The sequence below is a fragment of the Callospermophilus lateralis genome, chromosome 7 (assembly GCF_048772815.1).
Source record: "Callospermophilus lateralis isolate mCalLat2 chromosome 7, mCalLat2.hap1, whole genome shotgun sequence".
Lineage (NCBI taxonomy): Eukaryota > Metazoa > Chordata > Mammalia > Rodentia > Sciuridae > Callospermophilus > Callospermophilus lateralis.
The window spans coordinates 11,214,555-11,233,766 of NC_135311.1; the positions used below are offsets into that span (position 1 = coordinate 11,214,555).

A 19,212-nucleotide genomic window follows, 5' to 3' on the forward strand; every position below is an offset into this window, starting at 1 on the left:
CGAATACACTGGTGTAACTCTTTAGACTTGCTTCTCCATCAGAGAGCAGCCTTCCCCGCAACTGTAGCTTCATCTTCAAAATCATATGTGTATGTGAGTCTTTCTCTTTCTTACAAGTTTGGCCGTGCTGATTGCGGCAATATGCAATATAACTAATAGGGAGTTGGTATGCAGAAGATATGGAGAACCACATATTCTACCATTTAAACAGCCCACTTGAAAAAAAAATGGGAAATAGATATGAATCACCACTTCATTCCAATGTCCAATACGCATATGAGTCGATGTTCATTATTGCTAGTGATTAGTGCCTTCCAGAGCAGCAACCTAAGTGATAGGGGACCTAAGCCAAGAACAAGAGAAGAGGTTTATGTGCTGAAAATAATTGGTGGTGACTTTTAGGAAAGCTTGACTACCCCAGTGAGTATAATCCATGTAAACAAATTCTGAATTATTACATTTAATAAAAACTTGCTATGATTTTTTTCTGTAGACATGTGAGGATTAGAAAAACTTTATTTATGTGAACATTGAAACCACTATCAGGAACATTTTCAAAATAAGAAACACACTTGAAATACTTGAAAGTATTAAGTCACCTGAATTTCCCAGGCTTGACAGTGAAAGAAAAGCATATACCATATGGTGAACAGGCAACCCAGCATGTTCCTACTTGACCATGAAATTGTAATCTTTCTAAAATTTCATCATGTACTAACAGTCACAAAATATCATATTTTATGCATGAGAAATTTAAGACTTAGTTGTTTCTCTGAATTATTTCTTTAAAATGTTTTAAACACCCAAAGGAAATACATTCCTGATCTATTGGATGACTTTGTGGCCTCAAGAGCATACACACTAGTTTGAGAAGCCTTTATACTATACCATGCATAAAAGCTGATCACTGGGTAGAGTATTAAAAGTTACAAAGTACCCTGACATGAATCCTGGAAGACAAGTATGGGGAGCATGCAGGGAACCCCTACATATCTCTAAAGAGGATGACAATCCTAGGTTTCAAGTAGTCAGCATTGGTTTGCCTGACACATGACAGTGGCCCTTTATTATAATCTCCCAATTTTTCACATTGTACCTTAACTGCAATGAGTCATGTGATGCCACACAGCTATTAAAAGGCAAATGAGAAGGGCCAACCCAAGGCTTCTGGCTCCAAAGCTCTGCTCTTTCTTTTGCCAACCACCTTCTTACAGCGTGGAATGAGACCGTTTTAAAACAAAAGCAAGACAAAAGGTTGTTATTGGCTGTGATTTAGAAGACATCAACCCCCAAATATCTACCCTTGTCATAATTCCAGTATTAGCGATTATGTCTTTTGTCAAATAACTTCTGAATATCTGAGCAGCTCATTCCCTCAATCTAGGTTTCTGTTCATTGTCCCTTCCTAAGGTCAGAGTTCCCTGGGTATATACTACAAAAGAGCAGTAACACCACTATTTTCCATTACCTCACACCATTATCATCTCTCCATGGAACTCACTTACTTGACACTGCACGGTATTTGTGCTGTTGCTATTGGCTTGGTTTTTTAGTTTGCCAGTCTCTGCTGTGATAGAAGTGACTTGAGTCTAAGGACTTTGCTGTTCATTGCTGAATGTTGCCTCCCAAAATAGTATTTGGCACACAGAAGATATTCAACAAGCATTTGTTTAGACAATGTTTGTTGAGTCAACTGTCTAGGCTTCCCTGTATCAAAATTCAGTCCTGGGCATTGCCACCTACTAGGTTCTGTTGATGTATTTAGTTTGATTCGTCAAGGGCTAGTTACTTGAGCATTCATAGCGTAAATGTGATCACTGAACATTTTCTAAAGGGGTTTTCCAAGCCCAAAATAGCATAGATAAACAAACAGACAAAAAACAAAGCAAAACAAAACAGAAGAGAACAAATAAACTGTAGTTAAATCACTGTCATACTTGTAGGATGATTTCAAAAGAAAAAAAAAAAGGTTGAGAATGCTTTTCAAAATCCAAAATAGCATGCCAAATATGTAACATCAAATATAATCAAGATAGGGAACTTAGAAACTTCTGTCACCAGAGGGAATAGTCTAGTCTCCTACAGTTTCACTGAACCAGCTAAAGATTCTAAGAAGGTAAAACAGTACATTGTAGGGAAGTGGGGGGCGGGGGATTAAGTCAGTTTGTGTAGACTTCTAGAGCAAACTGATAGGTGTAGTTTATTTTTATGCTTCTGCTATTAAATTTTCAACACCATTTAACTGGTTAATAAAATATTTATTTAGGATATGGGTATATTTTTAATCTAGATGTGTCATAATACTCTGCAATTACAAAAATCACACAATACTTAACTTCATGCCAGAAGAGTTAAGAAGCAATAATTTGCCATACTAGAAAGACCTGGAAGAATAGATCTATGCTAAGTATTTTTGTCTCTGCTTTGCTGATTGGTTATCCCAAAACCAGAATACCTGAGTAAAAAGACCTCTACGTTAGTGTAGGGAACAGTTAGCCATTTGTCATTTGCTAGGAAACAAGAAAGGACAAAGTAGTAAGGGTTTGCTTCAGTAACTTCTTACCACTTAATACTTCCATATTCCAGTTTTCCCCTTTTAACACCCATGAGCTGGTATTTTAAACAACTGAGAAGATGGTAACCTTTATTTCAGTACATGAGAGTTTCTTCCCTTGGACCCAATTCTAAAGCCCCACATCTAAAACCAAAAAGAAAAGAAAATTCGAACATTGCTTCTTCATTGGTGTAAATTATTTTTCTCTACTCAATATTTCCAATACCCCCAAATTGAGAAAAATAATATTGTGAAATCTAAGTTCCAGTTCCTTTTCCTTCCTTTGTTAAATAAACCTGAATAACTGATAGGTTGTTCTCATTTGAAGTTAGAATTCCCAAACCAAAATGTTTCAGGTAGGAAGTTCACTATTTGCAAAAGTAAGAAATCTCATCGTCAATTCAAGGGAGAAATAATGTTAGTGAAAATCTGGAGAGGAAAAAAAAAAGTCGTACTGGAATAAAGAAGAATAAAGGCTTTATAAAAATAATAAAGATTCTCAATGAACACATAGAGGATTAACATAGAGATAAAAGCAGTGATGGGGAAAATTCTACAGTTAAGTGTCCTTGTCCTCCCCAAAATTCCTGTTAAACCTGAACCCCCCCCTCAATGCAATCTTGCTGGAAGGTGGTGTCTCATTGTAATGTTTAGGTCATGAGGGCTCTACCCTCATAAATGAATTAATCACTGTCACCATCAAAAGGGGTTGTGAGAATAAATTTGCTCTTTTTGTCCTTCTGTCATATGAGCATGCAGCAAAATGTTCATCCCAATTGCCACAGCCTTGATCCTTGACTCCCCAGCCTCTAGAACTATGAGCAATAAACTTCTGTTGTTTACAAATTCCCCAGTGTGGGGTATAGCAATGTAAAGCAGATGGATAGTAGGGAAATCTGCCTTGTCCAGAATAGTGAGGGTCAGAGAGCAGTATCTGGGCTGGACTGGAAACTTAATTCTTTCATCTATTCACACACTCCCTACTGTGTAATGCGGTGAAGATGAGATTAATGGTGCCCCTTTCCCTTTTCTTCTCATTGTGTGAAAGACTAGGGAAGTGTGCCTGGTGAGTGGCTAGAAGGCGCACATTTTCCCTTTGAAATTTGACTTCATTCAAAGGAATAGAGGTTCCTAAATGTTGGATATGGAAGTTCTTGGAAAGTTTCATCTATTGAGAAAAACATGTCAGTACTGCTGAGTTCTAACTTGTCATGGTCATCACTGTGTTTACAGGAAGCTCTTCCGTTTTTTCTGACTCAAGAAACCGAAAGCTAGAAGCATTGATAGGTGGAGTCCTCTCTGTTTCCTCTCCTCTGTGGGCTCTGAGCAGTATGAGACACCCAACATTGCTCAAGTTAGTAACTTTCACTAGTGTGCTATTCCTCTGTTATCTTTGGAAATGCTGGAAATAATTTTATTTATTTATTTTTAGCATTTCAGAACACCATATCCTGCTGTTCATTCTCTGAGAGCTTTGCTGATTTATTTTCCTAATGCAAACAAAAAAAAAAAAAGCCCTGCTTCCTGCATTACTGAAGCTCTGAAGACCTGGACCACTGTTGAAGAAGTTTCCAGGAAGGTGAGTCCTGCCAGTGCTTTCTGTAGAGAAGATCTGAACACTTAGCCCCAATCACAAGATCCCCAGGGGAAATCAGTCTGGGCTCTTCAGGGTGGTGGGGTGAGGGGAGTAGGGCTGGCATCAGTTATGCTGAGAACAGGGACAACTGCAGTGATTGATTCTCATGGTTCACTTTGAAAGATAACAGACCTCTTTATTCTCCAACACTGCGGCCTGAATAAAGGGAAGTGCATATTGACTATTGCAGATTGTAAAGTAAATGCTGAGGAGGAACTGGCAGGAGTTCATATTGCAGAAGAGGACTTTGGTTTTCTTGGCTGGAGAGAGTATAAAAAACTTGGTGACTATAGTGAGGGGCCTCAGGAAAAGACAAGAATGAGACATGAAAAAAAGTAATTTTAATTAAAAAACACATCTGGAGTGAAGCTGTCTTGTGTAACACTATCCCAATTTTAGAAAACATGAGAACAATTGCAAAGGCATTGTAAAAATATTCAGATTCACAAACACAGTTATTCAAATACATAATCTTAATATCTTCAAAAGTAGGTTTTAGTTTTCTTTAACTCCACTCTAAAACAGGTAAATAGATGTCTTCAATTATTTTTAACAAAAATTCTCCCTTAACTAATTAAACCCTGTATGTCCATGATGGTTTTAAGTATTTTGTTTTTGCTATCTTCACTCTAATCTATGACCCTTCTTTACTCTTCTTTTTTTAAAATTTATTGCTCTTTCTTAGGCTTTGAAAGACAAATGCATCAGAAACTGTTGCCTTCAGTTTCCCCCTTTCATTCACCATATGGATGCACTTCCTATTTCTCTTCTCTCCTACCATGTTTTTATTTTTAAGACATAGTCTACTTAATCAAGTTTGATTTCATTCTCCAAATATATTGGCCTGAAGTATTTAGTGTGTTTGTTTGTTTGTTTTGGTTTTGGTTTTGGTTTTGGTACCAGGGATTGAACTCAGGGACACTCAACCACTGAGCTACCTGTCCAGCCCTTTTATGTATTTGATTTAGAGACCGGGTCTCACTGAGTTGCTTAGCACCTGCCTTTGGCTGAGCTGGCTTTGACTCAAGATCCTGCTGCCTCCCTAGCTGCTGGGATTACATGAGTGCACCCCACCCAGCTCCTGAACTATTTCTTAATAAAACTTTTTGAGTTGTGCGATAGATATGGGGATTTTGAACTAGTATTATAGAAACATTATTCCATTATCTTACTGTAGGCAGTTGTGCTGTTAAAAATCAGTTTCGATCTGATGCTCGACTCTTTGTAAATTATATTCTTTGTTTCTAGAGACTCGCAGAGTACTCATTTTTTTTTTGTTTTAATATTCTTCATTTCACTATAATGTTCATTGTGTGAATCTTCTCTTTATTCTATGTGGCTTTTCAATCTTGACGATATTCCTGTTCCCTCAGGAGGAAGCAATTATCGCTCCAGATATTTGAACATTCCAGTCAATTAGAGGTATATAAAAAAAAATCCTAAACTAAAAAGACTTGTAAGGTAAGCAGAAAATTGGAATCTATACCATGTACCCAGGGTCACTAGGGAAGAGAATAAGAGGCTACCAAAGTTCAGGGGTGTGACTCTTATCCATGTGGGAACTCTGGGGCTTCCGGAAGACAAAACCTCAGTTCACTCTTCAAGGTTTTAAAAGAAAATTAAGAAACTATTAATAAATTTAAGCTGTAATATACTGTGAGTTTTAGGGAGAAAAGAGACATTATGATAAAAACTAATGGAGAAAAATCAGACCTGAAAGTATATAAATCAAGCAACTGTTGAAATAATTCTACCAATAAATACTATGACCCAATAAATAATTCTACCAATAAATATTGTGACAAAGGACACAGAATGCATGCTCCCACACGAGGACAGATGCAGTACTAATGAGAGCTGGGTAGGGAAGGGCCAAGTGGACAGGGTCAGTGCCTGAGCCTGGAAGTGGGGTGCAGCAGCAGACAGTCACTCCTGGGGGCAGGGGGAGGCCACGGCCATTGGTCCAGCAGCCACTTCATTCCTAACAGGTGAGCAGAGAGTCAGGAGCAAGATACACCCAGGGATGGGCCCCAGGTCCAAGAAAGAACGGCAAGGGGAGCCAGGGGCTCTGACACTGCACCGCCCCCAGCCTGTTTCCAGACCCCTTCACCACCCTCCATTGAATCCACTCAGCTCTCATCACTCATAGGGAAGAATTTCTTAGAAACGTGTACTGCAGCATTTCTCCCCCCATCTCCACAGCAGCACCTCTGGTAACCAAGCCCTCTTCATCGCACACACACCTCTGGACGGCACTTGGACGGGGGCATTCACTCACATACACATAAGCCATTTTTGAAAGTGTCCGTATGCGCGTGTCAGACTCTATGCTGTTTCTGTTTTGTAGGCTCATCCACAACTTGAGAGATGGTGAACGAATACAAGAAAATTGTCCTGCTGGTGGGGCTAGAGGCCATTAAGGATTATGAATTTAGATTGATTAAGTCCTTATTGGCCAAAGACTTAAAACTGACTAGAAATATGCAAGATGATTATGACAGAATTAGGATTGCTGACTTGATGGAAGAGAAGTTCCCAAGTGATGCTGGGCTGGGAAAACTGATAAAACTCTGCAAAGACATTCCGGCACTTGCAGAACTCGCGGAAACTCTTAAAACTCGGAGGTTGAAAGGTAACCAGGAGGCACCCCTGGCTCCCATCCTTTCTGCCCCCACCTTCCCCAACATTGACTAGAGCCCTGACTTGCTCACAGTTGATACATCCCAAGTCAAAACCTCAGTTACCATAGCAATCATGGTTCTTGAGATGCCAACCATTTGACAACTTAGAGAACTCCTTTACAACCAAGTGTATTTTGGTTAGTGGAGTATGTCTTTTGAGGGTAGAAATGAAAAAAAAAATCAGGAAAAGCCATTGAGAAACTATGGCTTCAAATACTTTAGATAAGAAAATGAACAGTAAAATTAGAAAAAAAAATGTGCATTTCAAAAATATTTAAATCACAGCTGGGGATATAACTTAGTTGGTAGAGTGCTTGTCTTGCATGCACAAAGCGCTGGGTTCAATCCCCAGCACCATACACACCAACACAAAAATATTTAAATCGATTATTATTACTGCTCTATTAGAATACTTGCTTCATCATTAATGTCTTCTCTGGCAAAAAATAAATAAAAGAGGGTTTAATAAAAATGTGCCTCTCTGTGATGTGAAGAACTTCCCTCTTATAAAAGGTTTAAAAACCACTTTCAAGAACTCAAAGTCCAATATCACTTCTTTATCGTGTGACAAAGTAGATGATAATTTCTTCCTCTATTTTCTCCAATTTGGAGAAATCTTCTACAAAGATGACCTCTCCTTAACATCATGTACAGTGTAGAAGCTTATGAGGCAAATGTACAATAAGAGGGTTAGGAAAGGGAATGACAGAGGTCCCTGAGAGTCCCCAGGATAGGAAGGCTGTGCTCACTGCACACAGGAAGGGTAAGGAAACCGTCGAGGGACAGGCTGGGCCTGGGTGGCTACTGCCAGGCTGAGCTGATGGGCTAGAGGTGGACGCCCACAGTCAGACACAAAAGCAGGAACAGAGAGGAAACAGACTGAGACTGCGTCCACTGTCTTCACCCAGGAGCCCTGGTTTTTTGTGCAGTCATTTTTATTGATTTTATTATTTTTAAAAAATACACGACAACAGTGGAATGCATCACAATCCTTATTATACATATAGAGCACAATTTTTTCTCTCTCTATATATAAAGTATGTTCACACCAATTTATGCCATTATACATGTGTTTTTTTGCATTACAATTCTTAATACACATATATATCGCAACTTTTCATATCTCTGTATGTAAGGTATTTTCAAGTCTTCATACATGCACTTTGTATAATGATGACCATCACATTCCACCCTCCTTGCTAATCCCCTTCTCCCTCCCTTTCCCCCCCCACCCCTCTTCCCTATCTAGAATTTATCTAATCCTTTCATGCTCTCCCTCGCTACCCCACTATGAGTCACCCCCCCCCGCCCCTTATACCAGAGAAAACATTCAGCATTTATTGTGCTTTCTTTTACTTCATCAGTTAAAAGGAAATCCAAAGGGGGAAGAAAACCCACAGGGAAAAAAAAATCTACAGGGAAAAAAGTGGAGCAGGATGAATCTCCTACTGCCCAGTCCAGGTCCACAACAAACACAGATTCGGAACCAGAGTCAGAGAAGGAGATACCTTCATTGAAGGTAGGACGGCTGAGCCCCCACTGAAAAAGCATCCACTCCTGATCTTCCACTTCTTGCCTTTTAATCTACCCTCCAGTCTCTGTATGGTTCAAGAACGTAGTGAAAGTGAGCTTCTGAGCCTGCAAACTCATACCTATTGGTTTCCCGTTTTCTTTCAGTACTGCGGTGCACTTGAACTTAGGTAATATGACCCCTTAGGGCAGAAACAGAAAATCATCACACTTTTGTAAGATATGCACCAAAACAGCAATCAGTTTGGGGCAATGGCTTGCTAAAGCCTATTGAGAGACACTGAGTCCAAATTTAGCTTTTCCAAACCCAAGTCTCCTGCTCTTCCATCACCAGAGGTGAGTACGGGGTGATATGCAGAAATTTTTTTCTTCTCTTTCTCTGAAGCAGTCATATATGCCCAGTGCTTGCCTTCTGGCCATCTTTTCAGAGAATAGACTGTAACTCCCTGGAGTTCCCAAGAATATAAGTATAATCAGGATCTTTTTATACAAAAGGACTTCCTTCTCTGAAAATGTTGTGCTTCGACTAACATTAAATTGCATTACCAGTGGCTGGGACTTTGGCTCAGTGGTAGAGCATCTAATTAACATGTTTAAGGTCCTGGTTGAATTCACAGCACCAAAAAAGAAAAATTATCTTTACCAAGACTAAAAGGGAAAAAAAAATCTTTTAGGAAAACGACATCAAGAACTCTGAAGACCCTGAGAGAACACAGCTTCCCCCAGAACAGGGTCGGTTTATGGAACCTTCAGCAACCAGCGAAGAACAAACTGCCGCCTGTCCCCAGACTCCTCATGGGGCTCCACCGGAACCATCCAGCAGTCCTCCAATCAAGGTACCTCTTCCTGTTCCTAATACTTGTCTCTCCCCACACCATATTTCTGGGGTCATTATAATCATGAAAGAGCTTCTCCTAATCCCTTACTGTACCCCATTTCTTCCTACAATTAAATCACAAATTAATTTATCAAATGCATATATTAAGATCCCCATGCTATTTACAAGGCATATATTAATGAAACGATTCCTGATCTCCACAGCTCATGTGTTGGTTCAGGAGAGATGGGTATGGGGAGTTTATCATAGATGATAAACTCACATTATAGTTAGCTGGGCCAGAGGGGAGAAATGACAAACACCTATCTCATCCACTCCATCATAATCTGCTTTTTGTTTTGTCCTTTGTTCCTGCCTTGATGGGATTCCTGTGGTTACCAGCCACCCGACATTGAGAAGTCTGTATCTTTGGTGAATGAGCAAGAAAAAATTGCTTCAAATCTTCAGGGCGGGCACGTAAGAGCACAAGTTGAGTCACGCTTTCCTACTATAGTTTCTAACTCAAGACCAAGCTGCATTTTGTCTTAGGTCACAGCCTTACCAACAAGCCACACTCTGACATTGAAGACAGAGTCCCTCTAGAAAGAGACTTTCAATTTTGACCTAGTTTTCTGCTGTATTTTTTTCATTGTATTCATTCATTCATTCATTGTTATGAGGAATTGAACTCAGGGTCACTTAACCACATCCCCAGATCTCTTTATTTTCCATTTGAGACAGGGTCTTGCTAAGTTGCTTCAGGCCTCGTTAGGTTGCTGAGGCTATCTTTGAACTTGTGATCCTCCTTTCTCAGCCTCCCAAGTTGCTGGTATTACAGGCGTGCACCACCATGCCCAACCTCTGTTGCTATTATTGCTATTAGTTCCAAGAACCCATGTTTCCCCAAATCTCTCCTGAAAAGTCATAGAAATAAAAAAAAAAAAAAAAAACAGGGGGGTGGCTGTTTGTTTTGTTTTCAGGAGTCTGCAAAACTGGTGTCAGGAACAAATTTGTGCATTCCCTTGATGGAAAGTTTTAGTTAATAAACCAAATTCACAACCACAGCTGACATTGCTCACAGCTGAAATTGCTCACACAGCTGAAATTTCCTGCTTTATAGTCCAGGAGGGTTGTTTACCCAAACATACCCTAAAACAGTGCTTGGTCAAGTGGTTTTAAGTCATTTGGCAACAGATGTAGAACCCAGGTTTATGTACATTATCTCATTTATTCTTTATAATACCATATGAAAATGGTCTTGTTAGTCTCATTGCACACATGAGAAAATGGAGATGCATAAAATCACACAGGTCACACAGGAGTCCATATTAGTGCCAGGATTTAAACGCGGCCATCTTTGAACTTTAAAACTGGAATGCTGAATGATCATAGATGGAATGCAGGGTAGGTATGCAGATGTTAAAATGTCTCCAATTTATTTTTGAACACTTTTGAGTAGACCTTGTTGTCTTTGGGTTTGTTACTGTTGCACAAGTGTCTGGGTGCTCAGAAGCTGTTCCAAGGAGGGGTACTCCAGTTGAGGGCCCTCTAACCAGTTCTCTCACACCCATCAACAAGTGGTGGGGCTGTCTCAGTGGAAAAGCGTAGCATGAGTGAGGCACGGGGTTAGATCCTCAGCACCACATAAAAATTAACACATAACATAAAGGCACCCTGTCTATCTACAATTACAATTTTTTTTTAAAGTCAGATTACTGAATGGTGTCAAAACTGGTCAGTACTGTGTTGTGCTGACCCAATTATGATGATGTTTAATGGACTTCCATTAGTGTAATGGAAGGTTGCAATACCATAAGATTTTAGAGAGATTTCCCATTGTTACTTGAAATTGTCTAACCATGTAGCTAAAGAAAATGCTTTGGGTAGTATGTTGAATTGCTGTGAATGCAACTAGGAACCCAGAAAGATTCTGGCTTCCTGATCCACAGTATAGAGGCAGCAGGATCCTTCCTGAGGAACTGTGAATTTGAGGGACCTGTTCTGTTGGAGTTATGATAGGACACCTGGAAGGATGGAGACCTGTATATCTTATTTGTCAAAAAGCACAGGACAGGGACTGGTGCATGTAATTGAAAGGCTTAGTTAACAAAGGCCCATTAGCCTGTTTTGCACCCCTTCAACAACAACAACAAAAAAAACCCAAAAACTCTAAGAGTTGTATCTAACTGAATGATTTAGACCAGTTATATAGGATCTGTAGAACCAGTATTACATCCTAGACCAGTGAAATGCCAATCCTTTGAGATTTTTACATTTAAAAGGAGGATTGTGGTAGGAGGAGGCACGGTGTTGGAGGTGCCTGAATGTGTGCTATTATTCCTCCTGTGACCCAGGAGAAAATATGTATTGTATAGGTTCTACGTAAAATAGAAAAAGAAATGAGAATAAAAGATGCCTTTCATCTGATTAAAAAAAAAACATTAAACAAAAAAAAGAGTAAAGAAATTTATTTTCCTTCAGGAAATGGACAACACAAACACCCAAACACATGATAACGTGAAGGTACAGGAATCTCAGGGACAGCGTCAACTTCCAGAACTGTCATCATTTGCCACACAAACAACTGTGAGTATGTTCCACACTTTTAAGATGGCTCCCAGAACACCTTCCTGCAGTTTCCAGACTCTTCAGGTGACTCCAACAGAACCATCCACCAGAATCCAGACTCTGCAGGTGGGTGCAACCATACTGTCTACCAGTCTCCAGACTCCTCTGATGCGACTCAAACCCCATTCAGCAGTTGCTTCCTCACAGTAAAATTTCCTGTTCCCGCAAATATAATGACAGGGATTAGCAGAAACTTGGAAGAGCTTCTAACACACTTATTTAGTTCAGTTGTTATTTTTATTAGGTATATTTTTGAGATCCTATCCTAACTTTGAATTATAATTCATATAATGCTCCACTCCATCAGGATAATCTATGACTATTAGTGAATACCTAAATCTTCCCTGTTCCATAAGCAGTAAAACAAGACATTAGTTTACATCATTTTATTTTTGTGTTTTGGTTTGCATTTTTCATTTTTCCTCACTGCACCATGTAAATGGTATCTTTGGGTAAAATAGTGTGTAGAAATACAGAGCCAACAGGAATCTATTGATATTGCTTTTCTTTCATTATTTTTTGTTAACACCAATGACATCATCTTAGAAAATTTATGAAAAAAAATAGATGTATGGACAAATATATTTAAGATTTAACTATCTGGAATTTTTTCTCTATCACATGCCAAGCTTAAGTGTATCATCTTCTCTATCTTTTGTTATATATATATAAGAAATATCATTTTCTCCCAAGTTGGGCCACATTGCATGTATTCTTATATAACCCAGACTTTAAAAATTCTTTTAGCATATCTTGAAGTGCTTGGCTTCAATCAGCCAATACAGACTTGAATAACTTTATTGTATATAAAAAATTACATGATTATTCTATGCATTATAAAAATAATTTCACATTATCTGGCTTTATGTTACTTTTGGTATTCCCTCTACCTGCAATAAATGGAAGAACATGTGTTTCTCAGTCCTTCTTTTATCACCTGCAGAGAATGATATAATTTATTTCTCAAGCTCTGTACACTTTCATGTCAGATGTTTTTGTCACCATCATGAGGTGCTGGGAATGAATTTCCTGATGTAGGAAAGTACCATATTGATGAGAAGGCAGAGTGAAACCCCATCCCTTGCTGGTCATATTCTGTATAACTTTCTAGGTCAGATCTCAGAGAGCACAGTTGATCTATGGAGAATATCCATCTGCTGATTCCTAGAACTCCCACGGTCTCCTCCATACTTCTTCTTCCAGATCAGTAGACTCCCTTTAATTCAAAGTGCTCTGCTGAAATTCAGAAAGAGTGCAGGGCACTGTGGAGAAATGTGATCAGGGTTGAGTTCCTTCATGACTAATTTCCAATGCCATGATTCCCCTCAATGCCTGGTAGCATTCAGCCTGGACCTGTTCAGACTAGGAAAGTCCTGGGGGTTCTTTAAAGTGTCTGCCTTATGAACCCTTTTGCAATACATCACTGATTTCTTTAAAAAGCCTTTGTGATTCGAGTCTTTAAAAAGTCCTGTTGAGATTAGTATCAGTTGAAATTACTACCTCAATCTTTTCATTTTTTTTCACTACCTAAATTACACTGTGTCGGCCATTATTCTCTAAATTTTCCCCAACTCTGCCCAATTAATGTTTCCTTGAGGATAACACTGGGAATCTTCTTTACATTCCTTGAGAATCCACCCTGAACCTGAGAGGGGTCTCACTAGACGGTGACTCTGGATTCCCTGTCATAACCGTGCTTGGGTTTCTGCTGTGTACTTTCTACGTAGAATCCAGGACCGACAACTATACCTACGGAAGCTTCCGAAGAACATGGTCACCAGAAGGGCCCCAAAGAAGTAGTGGTGTTGAAAGTAACAGAACCATTTATTTATGAGTTCAAAGAAGGCGGGAAGAAGATGTTTCATGCTACCGTGGCCACTGAGAGCGAATTCTTCCGAGTGAAAGTCTTCGACTTCCACTTGAAGGACAAATTCATCCCCAAGACAGTTATTGCCATATCCGATTATATTGGCCGCGACGGGTTCCTGGAGATATACAGTGCTTCAAGTGTGTCTCACGTGAGCGCAGACAGAAAGATGGAGCTCTCAAGCAGACTGATTAAAAATGCCAATGCAACTCCTAAAATTGAGCATCTTTGCTCACAGTGTACAGTAAAATACGTGAATGGGGTGTACACAGTGTATAAGGTAAGCCATAGTATTATTTCATAAAATGTCTTCAGCAAACCTAGATTTTTTAAAAGCCTTAACTTGCTAACTGGAGATGGCTCAATTGACTGAGTACAGGAAATCCAGGCCTGACTGGCTCACTTCCCACTGTAGAGTACGGCATAGTCCATCTCAGACCTTTTATCTTTTCAGGATCTCACCAGGAAAGTTCTTCAGAAAGAGATTCACCAAGAATCTTTGGCATTTTAACAGCTATTCTGATACTTTCGTAGCCACCCTGGTCTACAGCAGTATACAGTTCCTCTCAGCCCATGTATTCTTAGGATTCTGCTTGAGTTTTCCCCATCTGTATCAATGACAGCTTAATTGTAAATGAAGAGTTGGCCTCCCAAATCTGGATCTGGTTGTGGTGACCAATATAAGGAACCTAAATAGATGGCTCTGCCCCAGGATGTGGTGACATACTCTTTCCCATTCATTACTCTTCATTACTCTTTATTAAGAAATTGTGACACATTTCGTCTGCATTAAATCATAAGAGAAACAGAAGCTGCAGACAAGAAACATGCAACTTAATCTCTCCATTTACAAGGGACAATGAAATGCGAAGAAGCTTGGTGAATTTTTAGACTCCCCAGTCTTCCTAGACAGTCCCAACACACCACGTAAATAGTACCCTTAACTGAGTTAACTGCTAACGTTGGAAGGGCGTCAATCTGCTATGTATGTCTTTGAGGATGGTCTTTTTTATTTTTTATTTTTGATGGTGGGGAGTGAAACCAGGGTTACTCCACCACTGAGATACCTTCATAGTCCTATCCATCTATCTATCTATCTATCCATCCATCCATCCATCCATCCATCCATCCATCCATTCATCCATCTATCCATCCATCCATCTATCCAGGGTCTCACCAAGTTGACAAGGCTGGCCTTGAACTTCTGATCCTCTGACCTCAGCCTCCAGAGCATCATAAGCCTGCAACACACCCAGATGAGTGTGGCTTTTTCTTTTTCCTGTGCTGTTTTTCTGTACACTCTCTTTAAACAATTGTACATGTAAAAGTGGCTGTAGAATTCATTAATATAGTAAAATACAAGCCAAAGACAGTGGGATTAGATCCTCTGGATTTAAAATTCGGCACAGAGCAAATCAACGGAGAAGACAGAAAAAGAAATTGTATATTGAAATAACCTAATATACTTAATGAGGACTTCTCATAGTCTCTCAGGCTCCTGGTGAGCCCTAAATGGCTTTTTTTCTTCTCTTTTCTTGTGGAAGTAACAAAGAAACCTACCAAGGTATTCAGATTTCGCTCTTTTGAGCTCCTTAGGAAATCCCAACTGTGCCAATTAACTGCTGCTAACTCTTCAATTAATGCAGATATGTAAAAATTAGGAAGGTAATAAAGTCTCCTAGAAAAATCTAACACATGAAGACACTAAATAAGGAAAGCTTAGAGAAGTTTGCTGAAAATATCTGGACCTGTGGTTCAGATCTGTTTACTTTGTCACAGATGAATATTTTCATTTATACCCTTTATTTTTCATAAATCTAAGAGTTCCTGATACATTTCTCAGAAAATTGAGTGTTAATTATCTTTTTCAGAAAGATATGAGGGAAGATTGCACTTATTATGGAATACGAGATGATACAGGGAACATGGAAGTGGTGGTGTATGGATGGATGACCTATGTCAACTGTGAGGAAGGAGATAAAATTAATCTCTTCTGTTTTGAATTGGCTTTCAATGAAGATAAGTGGCAACTTATATCTGTAAGGCACAGCTATATCAAGGTGGGTGTTCTATGGGAATGAAATTCTTCCAAATGGAAACTATTTAAAATTTTATTTTATTTTATTTTTTTAAATTATGTGAATGTATTTTGACATATCATATGCACATGGAGTATAACTTCTCATTTTCTACATGATAAGAGTTACACTGGTCGTGTGTTCATATATGAATATAGGAAAGCTATGTCTGTTTCATTCTACTGACTTTCCCATTTCTACTTGGAGTGGAACCACTGTTTGACCTAGTTATCCCAATCCTCAGCATATACCCAAAGGGATGTAAACTCAGCATACTACAGTGACCCAGTCACATCAATATTTATGGCAACTAGTTTCTTTATTCTATACTCTAGGAAAACAAAATAGCTGAAGTTAACACAGATTTCAACAGATGGAAAGAAAAGTAAGCTCTGCCCATTAGTGCATATAAACTTTTTTTCCCACCATTTTTTAAAAAAGAAGGATATTTCCAATCAGAATGAAGAAAGTAAATTCAGAGAGACTTTAAAAATTTATTACATCCTAAGCTAAATAATGAAGATATATTGAATTGATCAAAGCAAGAAATAATTTAATAAGAAATGTGGGTTCAATTAAGACAGATATGTTTTAAATTCTGGCTCTGTGATTTTCTAATTGACTAAAGATTTAAAACACGAGGCACTTCTCTGTCACCTTCTATAAAGTGAGGAAATATTTTATAACATAACAGGTCATCAACAGAGCCCCTAAGAGATCTGGGTTACCAATGCTGCCCTGAGCAAATTGGAACACAGATTCTTCCCTTTAGAGAAATGATTGATGACAGGGTCTGTGCTCTTTGTCACACTGATGCACACATCCATGTGCAAGTCATGGAACACTGCAAAAGGCTGATGCTGGACAGCAAAGACATAAAATAAAAAGGCTGACCTGTTCAAGCCACTGCAATGTACACATGACCTGTTCAAGCACACCTGCTGAGATCTCTCTGATCCTCAGGACCATCAGTCAAATATTCCTCCCACCAGTTGCACTAGGAAAGCCTTTTGTAACTTCCTCCCTCCCTTCTGCCCAATGAAAACCTCCACTCAGCTTTGCATGGGGTCCACCAGCTCTTGTCTCTTGTGCTGCTTCCTGATACCACCTGTGTTCATGCTGGATAAAGTGACTAGCTGACTTTCTAGTCCTAAGCAAGTGGGAAAAAGTGACTCCAACCACAGGAATGGTTATAGGAGATAAGTAGGAGTGAGAAAAGAGATGAGGTTCATGGGGAGGAGACCCTGTGGGTGAAGAGAGAAATGTGGGCCAGCTGCACCTCAACTTCTGACTTTCTTCTTCAAGGTAATCAAGGCCAGGAGATTCAGCAGAGGACAACTCAATTGTAATTCAAATATGGACACTTCACAAGAATCCTCCTAAAAGCCAGAATGCCATTGATAACAGTGCTCATGGAGATAAGAACCAAGTACAGAAAAAAAGATACATATTATAATATCATACATGTGAAACCCAGCTTTTGTGCTGAGGAAATAGTTTAGTGGTACAGTGGTTTCCTAGCAAACATGAGGCCCTGGGTTCAATCCCCAGCACCACAAAAATAAATGAGTAATAAATGAATAAAAACAAAAATAGCACTTAATTTTAGGAAATAGGAATTTAAGAAATTAATTAAAAGTCTTTCTACTTTCTACTTTTTTGTGTGTTCTAAATTCTATATTTTGCCATCTATAACTTCTATAATTGTAACTATAATTATAACTTCTATAATAATTTTTTTTTCTCAATCAATGCTAGGTCTTAGTCACCATTGAATAGGCTATGACCTCCTCAAAAAGAAAAAAAGAATGTTTGGCAATGAAATTCACCCTGGGCTATAACTGAAAACCCCTTTATACTGGGAGGGTTTGCTTTAGTACAGAAGAGGGGATATCTTTGAAAATCTGTTTCCTAGAGAGGCCACAACTGGGGACTATGCGGAGGTGTCGTCTGTTGATTAGCATGAACATACTAGAATGTTGAAAGAATTTCTGCCCCTCCCTGATGTACTCCCTATATCTGAAATATGTATTTCCATTAGTCTACCCAAGTACCAACAGGCCTCCATGGCTATCCCCCGACAATTCCTCCTCCTTACATTCCCTGTGTGTGAATCCATCAGGAAGCTGTCCCAGGCACTTCTGCTGTAGGCAATCACTGAAGAGAACTGATTTTCTTTAGAGTAGAATAGCAGGAAGCAGAAGTCTGCAAAGAAATTTTACTCTTGTATTTTTATGGATCACATATTGGTACCGGGTATTTTCTGATTGTTTTGTGTCCTTTAACCTTCCTATAAGCCCTAAAAGGTGGATGGATAGTTTTCCCCATTTTACTCTGTGTAGTGTGTGGCAGACAAGCAACAGACAGGTGCACTCACTCTCCTAAGGGCACTTGGATGGGAAAGTAGAGAGCTACATTAAGAATCCAGGGAGCAGTTTCAGTGTGGGGGAGGTGTGATGGGGAAGAATCCGGAGCTGAGTTGGAAATTTGGAGAGCATGGGGACGTTTACCACAATACGGGTCCAAGACTACAGATGCCCTATTTGTCTAAGGAAAAGAGGCTTTAAAGTTCTACCATGAGGTTCTGGGGCCCAAGGCCCAAGGAATAATTTTGTATTGTTTTGCCATAGACTGCCTTTGTTTTGATTATTTCTTTTCTTATAGTTGACAACAGATGCTAATTAGATATTTTCTTGCCTATAACCACTCTAATAACATACACACACACACACACACACACACACACACACACATATACACATAATGTTATATACTTATATACAGTTCATCACTGCAGATGTGCTTACATGGTAATGTATTACATTATATGGGTACGTATTCCTTATCGACAGTTAGAAAACTAAAGTTCAAAGATATTTAATGAAGTTTCAAAATCAGTTACTCGGCTAATTAGGAACAGAGATTATCCTGGGATGTCACCTGCTAAAACTTTCTCTAAATTCAAACTTGACTTATGGACACTAAGGAAAAAGATTGCTTCACACCCAACTGATGTTTGTATTCTGAGTTGTCCTGATACTCTGATACTCTATGTAAACTTCCTACAATTTGCTATTCTTGAGTCTGTAGATGGTGGCAATTAAGAGTAAAGACTGAGTTACAGTACCCAGTGTCCCTGCCCTGCTTTCCGTCATGCTGATTCCCCTTTGAACTTGTAAGAACTGGGTTTCCAACAGAGATAATTAAAAAAATCACATTCTACACAAGAGTTTGCTTCTTTGTTTTGTTTTCACTTAAATAGCTTCATCCTCTAATTCCACAATCCCACTCTAGCTTACATCCTTGTGCCATACCACATATCAGAGCTCCTCCTTGGAATTAAAATAAACTAAGAAAAAGCCAAAATCCAGAGCTGCTGCTAGATTTGAAGCATGTGGGCCAAAGAGGTCAGGTCAGCTCA

General features: G+C 39.1%; 1 protein-coding gene across 1 annotated transcript; it reads left to right on the forward strand.

Moving 5' to 3' along the window:
- Positions 1-3,861: 3,861 nt before the first annotated feature.
- On the forward strand, positions 3,862-19,210 carry LOC143403987 (interferon-activable protein 203-like). Its single transcript, XM_076862344.1, has 11 exons — positions 3,862-3,908; positions 3,987-4,133; positions 5,564-5,651; positions 6,538-6,822; positions 8,236-8,390; positions 9,076-9,237; positions 9,621-9,707; positions 11,700-11,912; positions 13,574-13,993; positions 15,585-15,773; positions 17,097-19,210. Exons 4-11 carry the CDS (start codon positions 6,558-6,560, stop codon positions 17,172-17,174), a joined length of 1,569 nt encoding a protein of 522 aa, XP_076718459.1. The 5' UTR covers positions 3,862-3,908; positions 3,987-4,133; positions 5,564-5,651; positions 6,538-6,557; the 3' UTR covers positions 17,175-19,210.
- Positions 19,211-19,212: the final 2 nt, after the last annotated feature.